Source organism: Grampus griseus (genome assembly GCF_964374135.1).
Source record: "Grampus griseus genome assembly, chromosome: 20".
In the NCBI taxonomy this organism is placed as follows: Eukaryota; Metazoa; Chordata; class Mammalia; order Artiodactyla; family Delphinidae; genus Grampus; species Grampus griseus.
The window spans coordinates 55,925,596-55,941,227 of record NC_139014.1 but is presented as its reverse complement, the minus strand read 5'-3'; the positions used below and the strand labels follow the sequence as shown (position 1 = coordinate 55,941,227).

Below are 15,632 nucleotides of genomic sequence, written 5' to 3'. Positions count from 1 at the left end.
CCCCACACCTTGTAGATGGTATCTGAGAGATTAAGGGCTCTCTCTGGCTTAGGGCTCTGGTCCAGGTTAAAATGCAGGGACACTGACAACCACGGCAGCCACTGCAACCTTCCAGTCTGCTTATGAAAGCAGGTATTGAAAGGGAAGGGAAAAGACAAAAACAGGAGGACTCTGGATAGCTATTGGTGGAGGCCACAGATAGAAAAGTCACAGTGACTTTGTGGACACTGCCCATTCACAGCTCACCAGCAGGACAGGAAAGTTACCTAGCATGTGTTCAGGGCTGATGGGAGTGGACAATCCAGTAAGGTGTCTCCCCTGTCCTCAGGAATCCCTCTATCCTTCCATGAGAGTTGAGCCCCAGCTTCCCTCTCCTGACTCCACCTCCCCAAGTGGGAATTGGTGTGCACTGTGCTGGAGAGAAGCATCTTGCTTTTCAGGAGAGAATGAAATTGGATGGATGACACATCTCAATGACAAACAAGGCCCCAATCTTGGACTTGGGAACATAGGTTTCTGGTTCTCTAGAATCAGGCTGAGGGATTTGCTGACTTGAATTAGGACACAGAAAATGAAATGGGAACAGACATGGAGCTCCAAACATGCTTAACAGCATAGGATATGAACCAAGGCAGCCCCCAAGCGGGGGCCCTCTCCCAAGAATGAGGTTGGCTCTGAGATCCTGGGAGGAAAAAAAGTATTTCCGGTGTTGCTATATGCTTGTGATGGAAATTACAGAGTTTGGATGCAGTCTAGATTATACAATTGTGATTCTGGGTCCCCCAAAGGTCTCAAGTCACAAAAATGCCCCTCATCTTTCAGTACTTGCCAAACAAGCAGATACCAAAAGAAAGGGGACCCATCTTTCACGGATGTCACTGGTAGTGTGGAAAAAATACTTCATGGTGGTTATCTTCACCTCTGCCTGAACTCTGGAGGGTCTCTGAATATCTTATTTTGAATCATACACACAAGGCATCCTTGGGATTCTTAGCCTCTCTCCTTCCACCCTCAGTCCTCAGACAAATACGTCCCACCACACACCGTGCATCGGAATTTGACTACACAATCACACAATTGAGGGAAAGCTAAGTATATGTTTACTCTCCACCTAGTGGTAGCTAGGTAAAATTGCAGGCATAATGATAAAAAGGGAATGATCAACTCTACGTTGCTCACCTTCAAACCCAAACCTGTAAAGAGAAGGAGGGACCCAGATGCCTCAGGGACTGGGCAGATAATACAAATAAATGAAACAGGCCAGGTGAGAGAGTACAAGTATTGTCAAGAGAGGCAACTCCTACGTAGTTCCAATTGATTGTCCTCTGTGGAAAATGCAGATGAGAGTTGCCTCAACTTCTGATTGTTCGAGAGAAACCAGACATTCTGATTTAATGTGAAACCTCCTGATTCTTAGATGGTGGCTGGATTTTCTTGAAAACACTAGGTGAGCTAAATAAAGCTTACAGTCCTCCAGTTTTCAAAGCTCTGCTGTACAGATGGTGACTGTCATCTCCCCTAACTGTGGGATTAGACTGCCACTCACCAGCCACCACTTGTAACTACAACAGAGGCATCGACTGCTTTACTACACACACACAGCTGAACTCCCCAGCCGTGAAGAACAACTAACTCTACAGGAAGAAGTAGAAGGCACAGCTGAGCCACCCAGCCATGGCAGCAGGCTGGCCCTGTGACCAGCTGCTGGCTGGTAGGCACTAAATGGCCGACTGCTCCTGCAGAAAGCCTTCAGGGCCTGGGAGACCTTTATCTGGCTCTGAAGCCAGGGCTGCTTCTCGAAGGACTTCCAAGTGCTCCTCAGCAGCTGACAGCGACTGGTCAATCCAATCCAGGCCCCCGGTCAGGTGGCAGGCGTTCCTGGTCACCAGCACCAGGTGACTGACAGACAGGAGCAGGGCAGTTGTCCTAGAAAAAACAACAGGATCAGGTTCCGAAGGATCTAAGGGACTTTGCCCCAAAGCCCAAAGGGATAGAGTCTAGACTGGTGTTCCCCAGGCTGGAGTCCCTTCCTTAGGAGGTTGCTGAGCATGTAATTTAAAGAGGGTTCGATGCTCAGAGAAAGTTGGGAACATCTGGGTTAAACAAAGGTAACTGAAGCCCTTCTCAGATGATGCACGTGATAAATCTCTAAGGGGAGAATGTAATACTCTGAGTCTCACTAACTTATTTAAGACTGGGAGCCCACTTTCTGCAACACATCCATTAACATCTCCCAGAAGAGGGTTTTGTGGGACAATTTGGATCTAGTCAAGTGGATAAGCACATCCCCAGCTGCTGCCCCCTTGAAGACAGGATATTCATACCCCACCTTGGGCATCACTTAATGATTCTGAATCAATGAGGCCCAGGGCTGGTTTACCGCATCCTAAATCATTTAATTGCAAACTAAATTGAGGAGGAGGCTTTTTTTTTTCAATATTGAAAGATTCAGTGCAGAATATCTTCTATAGAGTGAGTGTGCACAGTGCATTTGGGAATGCATTACAGATGACTAGCCCATGAACACAGCTGGGCAGTAATAGGAGTGGGGCGGAGAGACCAACTGAATTGCCGTGACCCACAGCCTGTCTGGAAATTATTACACAGTGGGCCTGTGAAACAGTCATATAAATCTGAGAGACAAAGAAACATTTTTTTTTAAGTGGGTTTATAACTGGTAGAGGAACATAACAATCTCAAAAGCCTAAGTACACTTGCGTATTAGGGGAGGATCATGAGACAGGGGTTCCTGGGTACGTCCTGTGGAAGGTGAGCACAGCTTTAGCTGACCTGTCACTTGCATTCTCATTTCCTGCCTACCACCCATACCAGCGACCCACTGGGCGGCACTCACGGCTGAGGCATGTCTGCTTCCGGCACCCAAAGAGCAGACAGAGCTATGGGGGAAGTGGGAGGGAGGGAACGTGCAGATAGGACTTGGCCTGTGTGGACATTTAATCACAAAAATTCAACATCTAAGACTGGCTCTTCCTCCTCTGGGGTTTCAGGAAGAGCCCTGGCCTCCAGCATCCAGCCAGGCTTTGTTCGCTGGTTGGCTGACCATTACCCAAAGCCCAGGCAGCCTCGGGAACCCACCAACACAGCTCTCTCCTCCACAACCTGAAGAGCCGACCTCACAGATCTGATAACACCGGGAGCCCCCAGCATGAAAAGACACTCGCCCACTCCACCCCTCTCACCGGGCATCCAGGAGCTTCGGGTCCAATGGAGGGTACATTGACTTCACAACATCGTCCACTCTGGGGGGAGGCAAAAGGTTTTCAGTATTTCGCTTTTCTTATGGCCTTTCCTCCTTCCTTTCTTTCCTTATCCCTATGGTTCTCTTTTGATATTCCAGACCCAGTCTTTAGGGACTTTAACTGCATTCTCAGACAGGGACTTAAACAGAAAGACTTAAGATTCAGTTTAGAGAATATTTCTTCTGGTTTTGTTTAAGCTCCAATGGTCTAAAAAGTACAAGTTCGCACATCTGGAATGATGTTCAAGATATACGACAACACTTGGACTTCCCTGGTGGCACAGTGGTTAAGAATCCGCCTGCTAATGCAGGGGACACGGGTTCGAGCCCTGGTCCGGGAAGATCCCACGTGTCGCAGAGCAACTAAGCCCATGAGCCACAACTACTGAGCCCGCGTGCCACAGCTACTGAAGCCCGCACACCTAGAGTCCATGCTCTGCAACAAGAGAAGCCACTGCAATGAGAAGCCCTCGCATCACAACCAAGAGTAACCCCGGCCCGCCGCAACTAGAGAAATCCTGCGCACAGCAACGAAGACCCAATGCAGTCAAAAATAAATAAATAAATTTATTTTTTTAAAAAAAGATACACTACTACATTAAAATAGCATATTGCCAAACAATATGTAAAGTCTAATTGACCTCATTTGCATAAAAATGAATAAACAAAAGCTGTGAAATGCAGTGGGCAGGGGCAGTCTGGAGGAATACTCACCAGTCAACAGTGATTGCCTCCAGGAATTAGGATGGGGTGGAATTAGGGGGTCCTTCACTTTTCAGATACTCTATTTCTGCAGTGTTGTAACTTTTAAGTGTTTGTTACTTTTACGTTTAATTTTAAATGGTTAAAGGTAGTTATACAGAACACTAACCCTCCAAGTTTAATTTGGGTTCTAACTACTCCGCTGGATTTCTTTTAGCACATGGTACAGTTCATGGTTAATTTTCTTTTAATCAAATTCTAGAAGGAGCTACTACTCATTCTCATTTACATGGTTCAAGGTTTTCATCCAAATCCTTGCTCTTGGACCACCTGATAGTCAAGAAGCAAAAAATAACGATGTATTGTTTGATTCCCAAAGGCACTTGAAAACAGATGCCCTTGAAAGTCCCTGTCTTGGGACTGAGGGGCTGGTGCGGAAGTACAGAGGTGTGGTCACTCAGTGCCCATCTTAGCCGGCCCCTTTCTCTGCCCTGCAGCTGAAGCCACTCTTCTTGAAACTAACATGCTGTCAACACACTATATGGAATAAATGGAGCAAGAAAAACAGTGGAGACAAAAAACCGCCAGAAGGAGAAAGTGTGAGGGCAAAAGGAGAAAGCAAGGCCCCCGACTGATTTATGGCAGGGATCATTCTGGAGGCAATCCAGGTGCTCTGTAGGACGGGCCAGTGAGCATCAGGTGAGGTCTGCCCTCTGAGCGATGCCAAACCCTGGCTCTAGCACCACTGCTAATCCTGACCACCCAGGACTTCACTGGGACGCAGAAATCTTAATCTCTTTGCTCCTCCGAGCCCTCCTGGCGATGCTGCCTTTGTAACCTGGGGTCACGTGAATTCGTCTGGCCCCTGGGATGGCTCTCAGAAGTAACAAGAAGCATGACGAAGGTCCAGCAGATATGAGCAGTGCAGCCTCTACCAATCATGGGAGGCCAGAGGAAGGTCTGGTGCCTGCCTGCCCAGAGCCTGGGTCGGGGTCTTCAGGCCAAGGGCCGACCTAGGCTGATGCCACTCAAGTAGCCACACCCACCCGGGGTAGCGCCAGAGAAAGCCAGGAACTCCTCGGGATTATCTCCCTCCCACGTTCTCAACTCACTGAACTCCCTGGGCAGAGTTCAAGTGTACCAACTCTTTCATGTTCCCTCCAAGGGCTGGTTCCTCGTGATCTACCCGAGGCCACGGCAACGTGGAAAGCGAGGACCCCTGGAACTTCCTCAACTCGGAAAAACTCCCAACTCAGGCACATCCACGTGCCAGCCACCAGATGGCAGCACCAACTTAGTACCACCCTTCCCTCTAAGAGAAGGGCTTTATTTTCTTCACCAGATCGAGCCCAAATGAGAGGGTGGAGCTGTTGACTACAATCCTGCTGCTTGCCTCCCACACGGTATTCTGCAGACAGCCTGGAATTTGGGAGATCTGAATGATCTCTTCACCTCCCACCCGGTCCTGGAGGCTGCTGGCTGGGCCCTGGATGGGGCCGGGGGTGACAGCACAGAGACGAGGAGCTGGTCTACAGTACAGACGCCAGCCAGGAGGTCACTGCACACAGGGGTGTGGGCACCAGTGGGAAATGTGCTTGCTGGTCCGGAGCCCAGGAAGAAGGTGTGGCAAAAGGAAGGAAAGCAGCCCTGGCTGGCATGGGACCGAGGAAGAAGGAGCCAGTCAGCACTAGTCATGTGCTGGCATTTCCCAAAAAGCCTACAGGAGGGGGCACTCTGGAGGGGAGGGGAGCCGTTTGACACCGCCTTAGCCTGAAAGCCTCCCAGCGTCTAAACCCTCCTGGGTGCCCTGGGAATGTGTAGGACATAAACCACTCAAGTTGCCCCTGGAGTGTCTCAGGAGAGCCTGGTCTTTCCCCCATCCCAGCTGCTGGCCCCTCCCCTCCCCCTCCCCCGAGGCGTATGGGGACCTCACCTGGGGCTGATCCGCTTGGCCACCACGATGATGTCACTGACACTGGCTGAGGTCTTCATCTTGGCCCCCGAGCCCATTGTCATGGCAACAAGTTTTTCCGTGAGAGTGTGACAAATCTACCACAGCAGGGAGGAGAGAGGTGATCAGGAGGGACCCAGCTCCCCCCGAGGGCTTCTGCCAACCCCACAAAGCCAAACACGCCCCCCATCTCACAGCTGAGCCCCCTAACCTAACGGACAGATTGAAGTGAAAAGTACACAGAGATGAGAGGAAATGGGATGGAAGAGGCAAACCCCAGGACACGGCCGGGTGAGGAGGGAGGGCTGGGAACCTCAGATCAGGGTCAGGGTTTCGGCTTAGAGAAGCCTGAGCTGAAATAATCTGTCTAAGAAAAATCATGTGCTCTAATTTCACCTTCTCACTTAAGGGCAAAAACCTATTTTCTCTCTCGATTCCTTCACCTCCTGGCTTCGTCTTCCAAAGCGATAAAGATCGCCATGGGCACCCTCAGAACTACGGATGGAAAAAGGGCAACGGTTCCCTTTAAGCACATCCTCCAAAAGTGGAACTTATTTCAGCACTTTTCTAGGGTAACATTTTCCCATGTTTGTCAAGATGATGATAAAAGGGCCTTGGAAAAAAAGCAGGAAAACAGCAAGACTAGGACACGTGGCCTCTTTCATCGTCCACCAACCATGCTGGCCGCCCCCAAAGTTTTGCTCCCCACTTTCGCACCTCCCCGATGTCAGAACCTGGATGTGCTTCAGGCCCTGGCAAAGAAGTTCCATCACTTGCCTTATACTTGGGGCTGGAAAAGAGAGGGAGAAAGAAGCCCAACAACCACCAAGGCGAGAGCCCAGGCCCTTCCCTCGAGGCCCCATCACAGGGATTCAAGGGCACGTGGCCCAGCAAAAGGGCCTCGGGATCCCAAGAGGAAGACGAGAGGCTCTCCTTTGATCTAAGGAGCTCAGGATGGACCACTGAGTCCAATCCAGTAAGACACCTTCTGGCTGATTTAACCCACACCTCAGCTGTCATTCATTCCCCCTCCTCCAATAGGCAAGGGCAGGGGACAAAACCCAGAGCCAGGACACATCCTGGTTGGGAGAAGGGGGATGTAACATGGCGTCATTGTTCTAGACATTAGACCCGTGTATCTCCATCTGTAACCACATCTATACCCCCAAGAGATCCTTGGGATTCAATAACAAGCCTGGACTCTGGGACAACAATGTCCCACCAGGCTCTTCTTTGTCCCCCAAGAGAACAGCTGAAGGAGAGGTGGGATGAAAGACTTTTTAATATTTTGTACTGAATGACACTTAAAGCTGTCTTTTTTGAAATCCTGAATAATCGCTAGACAGAAAGAGAAATGTGTGGTTCGCCAGGTTACTGAAATGAACGATATTTGCCATTGGCCAAACATTTCAATATTATTATTATCCTATTAAGTAGGAGAGCGTCAGGCAAGAATTGAAAACCAAATGCCAAAACTATAAAAATCACCCCAAACTATAAAAATTTCCCCAAATGCAAATTGGATGCAACTCTCCACCCTGTCCTGGAGGCTGCAGGCATTAGAAGAAAAAGTCTGCCTTCAAGTTGAAGTACTCACGGTTTGGCTTTTTTTTAACACTGATTGTCCCATTTGGCTGACTACTGTCACAGTCAAAGAGGGCTGGTGAACTTTCTAGTAACTGCAGAAGCCCCAGTACAGAACTCAACTTGCTGTGGAGGGCTGAGCTCTCTGTTCATGAAAGAAAGTGCCCCGGAGAAGCTGAGAAGCCCTGCCTTCCCCTAAACACAGTCTCTATTCTGCACACAGCTTTCTCCACGGTCAGTGAAAATGTGGTCAGTGACTGCCTGTATGAGGACCAGGTGGAAAGGGCCTTGAGAATTCTAAAGCAGAACAGACCATCCAGGGGCAGCAGAAGTGAACAGTAGAAACTCCAACTGTCAGGCATGTTACAAAAGGGCCTCCTGCACAGGTCAGCACTCTTCCCAAAGTTCCTTCCCCTCGGACAGTCTGTGGACACAGATGCTTTGGTGAGCACCCCTTATCCTCCTGGGGAAACCGCAGAGTATTACCTTCAAGATGGCAATGCAGTGGGACATGAGACCCCTGGGGAGACAAGAAGCATATGTCAGTACAGGCCCACCTCCCTCCAGCCACCACCTCCGTGCTTCATCCAGTTCTGACCAGTGGGCACAGCTGGACACCACCTGAGAACAGGGGTGCCCCAGCGATTAAATGAACAAGCCCAGGAGCTAAACCGGGAGGCACCTTCTGTCCCATCTTTCCCTTTCCTCTCCCGCACCCAACCATGCTGTTTTAGAGCTCTGAGCTTCTGAGACTGTTTCCTCCACCCAGGGAAGCCTTCCCGGTATCCTCAGCCTGGGCGGTCCGGTGGTTAAGACTCCGCACTTCCACTGCAGGGGGCACGAGTTCAATCCCTGGTGGGGGAAGTTCTGCACGCCGCATGGTGCGGCCAGAAAAGGACCCAGGACAAAAGGCACCCACTCTGGGAAAGCCTTCACGAAATCCAGCCCCACCTCCGGCCAGGCAGCTCTAGATGCCGCCTCCTCCGCGTGTCCGCTGCACCGCGCACAGAGACCCCCCCCCATCATTTCTGAAATACTGTATTTTAGTAGAATTCTGCCTCCACCGCAGTTCCACAGCTGCAGTGCCTGGCCCAGAGCCCGCACATCACACCTGTAAACATCTGCCCAGTGAATGAACGGCTGAGTGGCAGGAAAGGGAGCGGCACACTCTTCTCAAGCTACAGCACCCCCTGGTGGGTGGAGGGATCTCCGAGGGAGACACCGGAGACAAAGGCAGCGTCCCTGGAGCCTGAGGGTCAAATTCACAGGCGCCCCAAGGATAACCCAAGCACATCAGGGTGACTTTAGAATAACTCTGCCTCACATCTGTGGGCCTCAGTGTTCAGGTCTACGAAATGGGGAGAGCAAGGACAAACACCGTGGTGTCATATTCTAAGTTCCCTCCACAGTGAAGGCAGGGGAAAGAGCAGCACATGACACAGTGCTCCTCGGTGCAGTGACAGCGCTCCTGGGCGCTCAGTCGAGGGCTCTGGAAAAGGAGGCCACGCGAGGGCACCCAGGAGCCTGGGTCGTCATCCCCAGGCGGCTGCGGGAAAGCAAACGGTCCCCAAGGCCTTACGAGGCATCTTCAATCCAGTCTTCGTTCTCCAGAATGGCCTCGATGTGGGGGTTGGTGATGACGACATCGTCCAGTTCTAGCTCTGAGGGCTCAGACTGGGTCTCCATGGCGCCGATGAGGTCCACAATGGGCCTGGAAGGAAAGCCCAGCTAAGTGGTTTCAAGATGGACGACCGCTGCTGACTCTCTCCTCATCGAGGCCCACATATCCGCCCGAAAGGATAAAGGGAGGGAGTAAGTTAAAGCAGGGACTTGCCCTGGAGCCAAACCTGAGGCTACTGGGACTGCACTGTGGGCAGGGCACATGGCTAGACAGTGAGTCAAGGAAGTAGGGGCACGAAAACACAAGAAAAGTGAGACAGAACAAGAGGCTCCACTAAGAGAAAGGCAGGGCTACGACCACAAGAATTACAGAGATGTACTAGACAGGGCTGCTCCTGGGGGACAAAGTCATACCCGTTTGTAACTTATTCGCCCTTCACACCTACCTTTAATGGAGAAGCTAAAGTTCCTGTTACTCAAACTGACCTGTTCTGCAGAATCAACTCCTGGGAGCGACCTTGGCCCACCGGCACGGCCCCATCCCCTCCTAGTTATACTAGAGAAGCGGGCGAAGGAAAAATACCTCGTACTTTACAACAGGGTTCCTGAAAACGTGAGACGCCACGGCAGAGCTTTCCTGGGTCATACAAATGGGCATTGACTAATTATTAACCACTCAACAGAGATGCTGATAGGATTCAGATAGAGGGGTAAGAGAAACTAAGGGTTTAGTGGCCAGGGTCCCTCGGGATCTATCAGTTAAAATATCCCTAAACTGAAAACGGCATCTTGCTTAAAAGTATGTTTCACATGAAGAAATCCGAGCAGAGAGAGAGGCGATCCTATGCTGGGCTTTCGCAGCCCCAAGTGTCTGTTGCTTAGATGTGTGGCTGGAATGTGGGCATTGGATTTCTGTTCCTATGAGTTTGGCTGGAAAGGGATTTGGCCTGTCCAAATGCTAAGTGAGGTGGCCAGTTTGGGAGAGATTTGTGCTAGGTGAACATGTTCAGAGACAGAGTCCGAGGTGGCTCCGGATGCTGGGGGAGCTGGAGGACCATTATTAAGCTCTGAGGTCTCTATAGGGAAGGACAGCCTTTGGGTACCATCTTAGAGGTAAAAAGCTGAACGACAGTTGCCCAGCACCAAACTTCTTTTTCTTTTGTCGGGGCCCCAGGGCACAGCCCCTCTCTCCTCCTTCCCCTCCCTGGGCCACTCACTTGGAATCATAGCGCTGCAGGAGATCTCGAGGCCGGCAGTAGCGCTGCCTGCAAACCACCACCAAGGCTGCAAATGAGGCCAGAAAGATGGTGGCCAGCACACCTATGGCAACAATCACCACGGTCTCCATGCTTCCAGGTGGCTGCCTCAGTCCCGGTCAATCCCCCGCATGGGCTGAAGCTGGAAAGACACAAGGGCAGAGCAGCCTGGTAAAGAAGCAACGCTACGTAGTGTGGTGGGGGGATCCTCCCCGTAGGCGGGTTGACGGGGAGGGCAGCTAGCTTCCCCGAAGTCACCTGGAGAGACCTGAGGGCCTGAACAGAATCAAGACCCATGCCCCAAATTTGATCTTTTCCTTTACTAAAAGCGTTTGCTCCCCAATTAAACGGGGATGGCCTTTTCAACCTGGAACAAAAGGAAACATTGCCACTAGCACTGTTGTTTTCACATCTGCCCCAGGCGCATGAAAGAACACCCACCTAAGGAGAAGGGTGGGACTGTAGTTCCTGAGGGTCTACTCTGTACCAGGCACTTGGTATGTGTTCACTCTTCTAACGATCCTATGAGGTGGGTATCAGTATCCCCATTTTACAGTTGAGAAAACTGAGGTCCAGAGAGGTTATGTAATTTGTCCAAGTTTATGTAGTCAGGAAGCAGAAAGCCATCCACTCAAACTGAGATGGACGGTCAGCTCCCTTGACCTTTCTAAGGAGGAAAGAGGATTCTAAAAATTCTGGGGAAAGTTTCGATTGTGAGTTTCAGCGTTGGAAACTTACAACTGGTATTAAAGTGTTTGTTGCCTATTCACTGCCTGCTTTCATTTAGGTCTTTCTTTCACACCTATCTTAAACTCATAAGCTAGAGGAACAATGGCATCTCAGGGAAGCATGTATTCACAATGTTATTTCATTGCAGGTCTCCTACTTGTGTCCTTTTGAGCAAGTCTTCTCCCCTCTCTGGGCTTTTATTTTTCCACCTGCAAAAAAGGGTGCTTTGACCTAGAATTCTGACTCCAGGACAGTACATCTTCTCTGTTTGGATTTAATGCTATGTTCTATGTCTTGGAGGGTCCAAATGCTCCTGATCATCATTCAGTAAGTATTTATTGTTCATTTACTATGCACCAAGCACTGGACTGGATTCTGGAGATTGGAGATAAGTAAGACATGGGCCCCAAAACCTGTGGAGCTGGGGGGAGAGGCAGACGGGCAGACAAACCATTTCAACTCCGTGTGCCTGTGTCACATGCAGAAGTACACAGAAAACAGAGTGCCAGTGCTTACATGCCACTGTCTAGGAAAGCTTTCCTCCCAGGGCAGGTGATGCTTGAGCTGGGTTTTGAAGGATGAGTAGGAGTTTTCCAGGGGGACTTCACTGGCACAAAGTGCCAAGGAAGCCTTCTCAGAGGACTCACAGAGTTGCTCTCCCACGTGATGTTCACTTGCCCAGGGTGAGAAGGCTGGGATCTACCTTTTTCATCTCTGCATCTCTGTGTTTGGGGGGGGGGGGCGAGGGATCCTGCGTCATTTCTCTAGATGTGTTTCTCTATACTAGCCCTCCTAAAGGACTACCTCTTTTAGCCCTTTGTCTTTACTCCTTCTCTCACTTCTCACTCTCTTTATTTTTCCCTGTCTCAGCTTTCCTCTCCACCCCTCCTTCTCTTTCCCCCCTCCCCTCCTCTCTTGCTTTCTCGGTGTTTCCCTTCCCCTCCCCCTCCCCCTGCCCCAGGTCTCCAAGACCACCCGCTTTGTTTCCTGTCTTCCTGTGCGTTTCGGGTGTGTTTCCCTGAGTGTGTAGGAGCTTTTCTGTGAGTTGTTGCTGTCTCCCTCCGTGATCGGTCTGTACGAGTGTTTCTTCGTGTGTTTTCTTTTTTCTTTGTGTATTCTCCTCTGTGAGTTTCAGGATGAGTTTTTCTGTTTCCCTCTAGCGGGTTCTAAATCCGCAAGGATAAAACAGACCCAAGACCCCCCTCCTTTCCCCTGCGCGGCCACCCAGAACACCCACGCCATACCCAGGACCTAGGGAGGGACTCCCACGCGCCCCGGCTCGCGCCACGCGGGGCTCGATGGCTCCGGGGCGCGCAGCTCCGCCTTTCCCCCTCGCGGGCGCCGGGCTCCCCTCCCCCTCCTCTCCCGCACCCCCGCCCGCCCCGCGCACCCGGCTCCAAAGCGGCTGGGGGCGGGGGCGGCCCGCGGGGAGCCCCGGTTCCCAGCTCCGCGGCGCGCCGGGCTCACCCACCTGAGGCTGCGGCTCCGGGACGCAGGCGGGGCGCTCCCGCGGCCGGGCCCCCCGCGATGGCAAAGTCCGGGCGCGGGACTGGCGGCCGTCTGCGAGCGGGGCATGCCGGGAAGGCAACGAGATAAGTCCCGGCGGCCAAACCCCCGGAGGTGGTGCGGGCGGGGGGAGCCGCCGGCCGAGCATCCAAATCCCCCGCTACCAGGCGCCGCCGTCACCGCCAGGCCCCCGGGCCGGCCGGGGGTTGGGGCCGCGGAAGGCCCGGGCAGCTGTGAGGCTGTGGCTCAGCGACCCGACAGGCGGTTCCCGCGTCCCCGCGGAGGCCGGGCCGTGGGCGGGGGGGGGGGGGGGGGGGGGGGGAGGGGGGAGGGGGACGCGGAGGGTCTGGCCGTCCAGTGGGGGTGGGGAGCGCCAGGCGTCTCCACAGGGTGGCTGGACCGGGAGCGAGTCTGCTGTGCTACCTGCTGTCTGGTTCAAATCCTGGCTCTGCCACTCACTAGCTTGTGGGCAACTTATTTCACTCCTCGGCACCGTGGTTTCTTCCTCTGTGAAAGGGACTGCGGCTTGTAAGCATCCTGAGTTAGTTAAATGCCACGATGCACGCAATGCTGGGCCCAGGGTCAATGGTAATCAGTGAGCCACGCTGGGCAGTGACAGGCAGGCCCACCCCTACCAACTGCCTGGCCAGGGACAAGAGTACGAATGCAGGACCCTGGTTGGCAGTCCTGCCCCTTCCGTTCAAACCCTACTCCATCCCATACCAAAGGGGGACTCACAGTGCATTCATAGGGACACAACCTCCACCCTGCAATGAGCCACCCCTCAGGCCTGAAGATGCCCACGACCGGCGGTGCCAGCTGCCTTGGAAGGATGGGGGTCCACACAGCCCCTGGAAGCAGGCTGGGGGCCGTTTGAGCAGGGATTTCCAGTGTCCAGAGTACCAGGAGCATGGTCTAGAAGGATCATGGTCATTCTCCCTTGGCTCGAGCTCCCAGCCCTGTGAGGAAGAGACAGGACCAGAGCAGGACCAACTAAAGCCTGGGGCCCAGGTAACCAGTCTCAGGTCAGTACTGGTCATAAGTACCAAAGGATGCAGACCAGGTCCCAGGCATTTAATGTAGGCTCTGCAATCTTGTAGCCCCTAGGCCACATCCAGCCCACAGAGGTATTGTTTTGGCTTACAGTTTTTAAAAACTCAAATTAGTTGCCAACATTTTAAAAAATCAGGAATTTTACTTATACCTCTAGATGTCTAGCTTCTTTGGAAAATGCATAAGCTCTCTCAAAATGCAGCCCATATTCTTACTGACGGTTGCAGCCCATATTGGGTGCAACCGTCAGTAAGAGAGGGGTGGCTGAATTTCCAGGCCTGTTTTTCCGGCCTACCCCCTTTCCTGCTGGGTGCAACATACACTGTATGCACATACCCTCACACTTCGCGTTCATTTAAGGGCCTGGTCCTGTGGGAGCTGAGGTTACCCACCATTGGCACTCAGGGATGAGAAGGTTGAGCAATGATTTTCTTACCCCCCAAAGGGCTTTCATGGAGAAGTTACAATCCGTGTAAGGAAAATGGGCTGACGGCAAGGCAGCAAACATCAGAATGGGTGACTGGGGACAGTAGGTCTCCATGTCTTGGGGATACCGTGAGAAGAATAGAGTGCTATTTTTGTCTTGGGTGGTTTAGACACCTGTGACTCTGTGGGAGAGATATAAAAAAAAGCCTTAACCTTGGCGGGGGGTTGTAAGTGGAAAAGACTTACCAACACAAACAAAAACAACCAAACGGAAGAAAAATCTCAGCTGCTGCCTGGAGCTGACAGTGCAAATGCCCCAATTAACCACCCACTACCCAGCTGTAGGGAGGACAGGGTGGCACTAAGGTTGAGCCAGTGCCTTTCCTAGTCAGCTGTGTCCCATCATTCTAGTAACTCGTGCCATCCCAATGCCCCTTGAAGTCCCCCCAGATTGACCTGAAAAGAACTTGTGAGTACTCAGTGTTCTTACTTGCGAGCAATAGAAATTGGTTGCTTGTCCCACGTGGAAAGGGATCTTGTTGAAAGCACCTGGGGTGTTCACAGAATCAGCGGGAGACTGAAGACCTGGATTAGGACATGGGCAGGCACCACAGGGGCTCCAAGTGCTGGGTGCCACTGCCCTGAAATGTGACCCGCCCTTCAGCTTTACCTTCATTCCGGATTCAAAGTCCTGGGTAGGACCTTGGTTGCGCAGTAGGAGGCGAGGCACAGGCAGTATCCTGCCTTCGAATATCTCTGCATGCAAGGGAGGTCCCCCAACAAAAGATAAGAGGGAGGGTTGCCAGGCTGCTCCCCACAATTCCAATACTCCTAAATACGGCCTCTCCCCACTTAATCTGAACATCAAATGGTGTAGCAAGAGTTCCCAAATCAAGGACTGAACTCAATGGGTAGCAAGGAGAAGCCAGCAGGTGGGCAGTGGGGCTGACCGTGGTGAGGCTTGGTTCCTGGCCGGTGGGTGCAAGCTCGTGCTCCACCCAGGCAAGGAGTGAACGTTTATTGAGCACCAACTATGTACCAGACACTGATTAGGCATCCTACATACTTTATCTCATCGATCTTCCCACCAACCCTGAATAGATGGTATGATTATGTTTGCAAGGAAGGAAATAGACTCGGAGGGGTAAGGCGACTTCCCCAAGCTCTTTCAGCTTGTAAGTGGTAGAGCAGGAATGGAACTCAGGACTCCCTGGCATCAAAGCCCAGACCACTCAAACCAGGAAACTACCAGCTCTTCCAGTGACCTGGGTATCAGAACACAGCAGGTTGCCGTGGCCCCAGCAACAGCTACAGTAGCTAGAGCCGCTCTATCCCAACTCTGTGTGCACCCCATCCTCAAAAATACACTTCTGGTCCTGGAAGCGAGCCTGTCCCATTGTGATATCCTTTCACTTTGTTTTGTCTTTTCCTTCTGATGCCAGCTGCAGAGTTGTATCTGTGTCATTTGATCTTCCGGGGTGATTCCTTTTGCAGCACCTAATGCTGTGTTATGTCCTAGTAATAACAGATGGGGACAGTGCTGCTT

At 51.9% G+C, this 15,632-nt stretch overlaps 1 protein-coding gene across 1 annotated transcript; it reads right to left on the bottom strand.

Moving 5' to 3' along the window:
• Positions 1-1,082: 1,082 nt before the first annotated feature.
• On the bottom strand, positions 1,083-12,837 carry TMEM98 (transmembrane protein 98). The gene is made up of 7 exons (XM_082679343.1): positions 12,573-12,837; positions 10,334-10,514; positions 9,076-9,207; positions 7,983-8,016; positions 5,895-6,010; positions 3,201-3,260; positions 1,083-1,926 (listed from the first exon to the last, which is right to left on the bottom strand). The coding sequence occupies exons 2-7, from the start codon at positions 10,462-10,464 to the stop codon at positions 1,719-1,721; spliced, it is 681 nt and encodes a 226-aa protein (XP_082535469.1). The 5' UTR covers positions 10,465-10,514; positions 12,573-12,837; the 3' UTR covers positions 1,083-1,718.
• Positions 12,838-15,632: the final 2,795 nt, after the last annotated feature.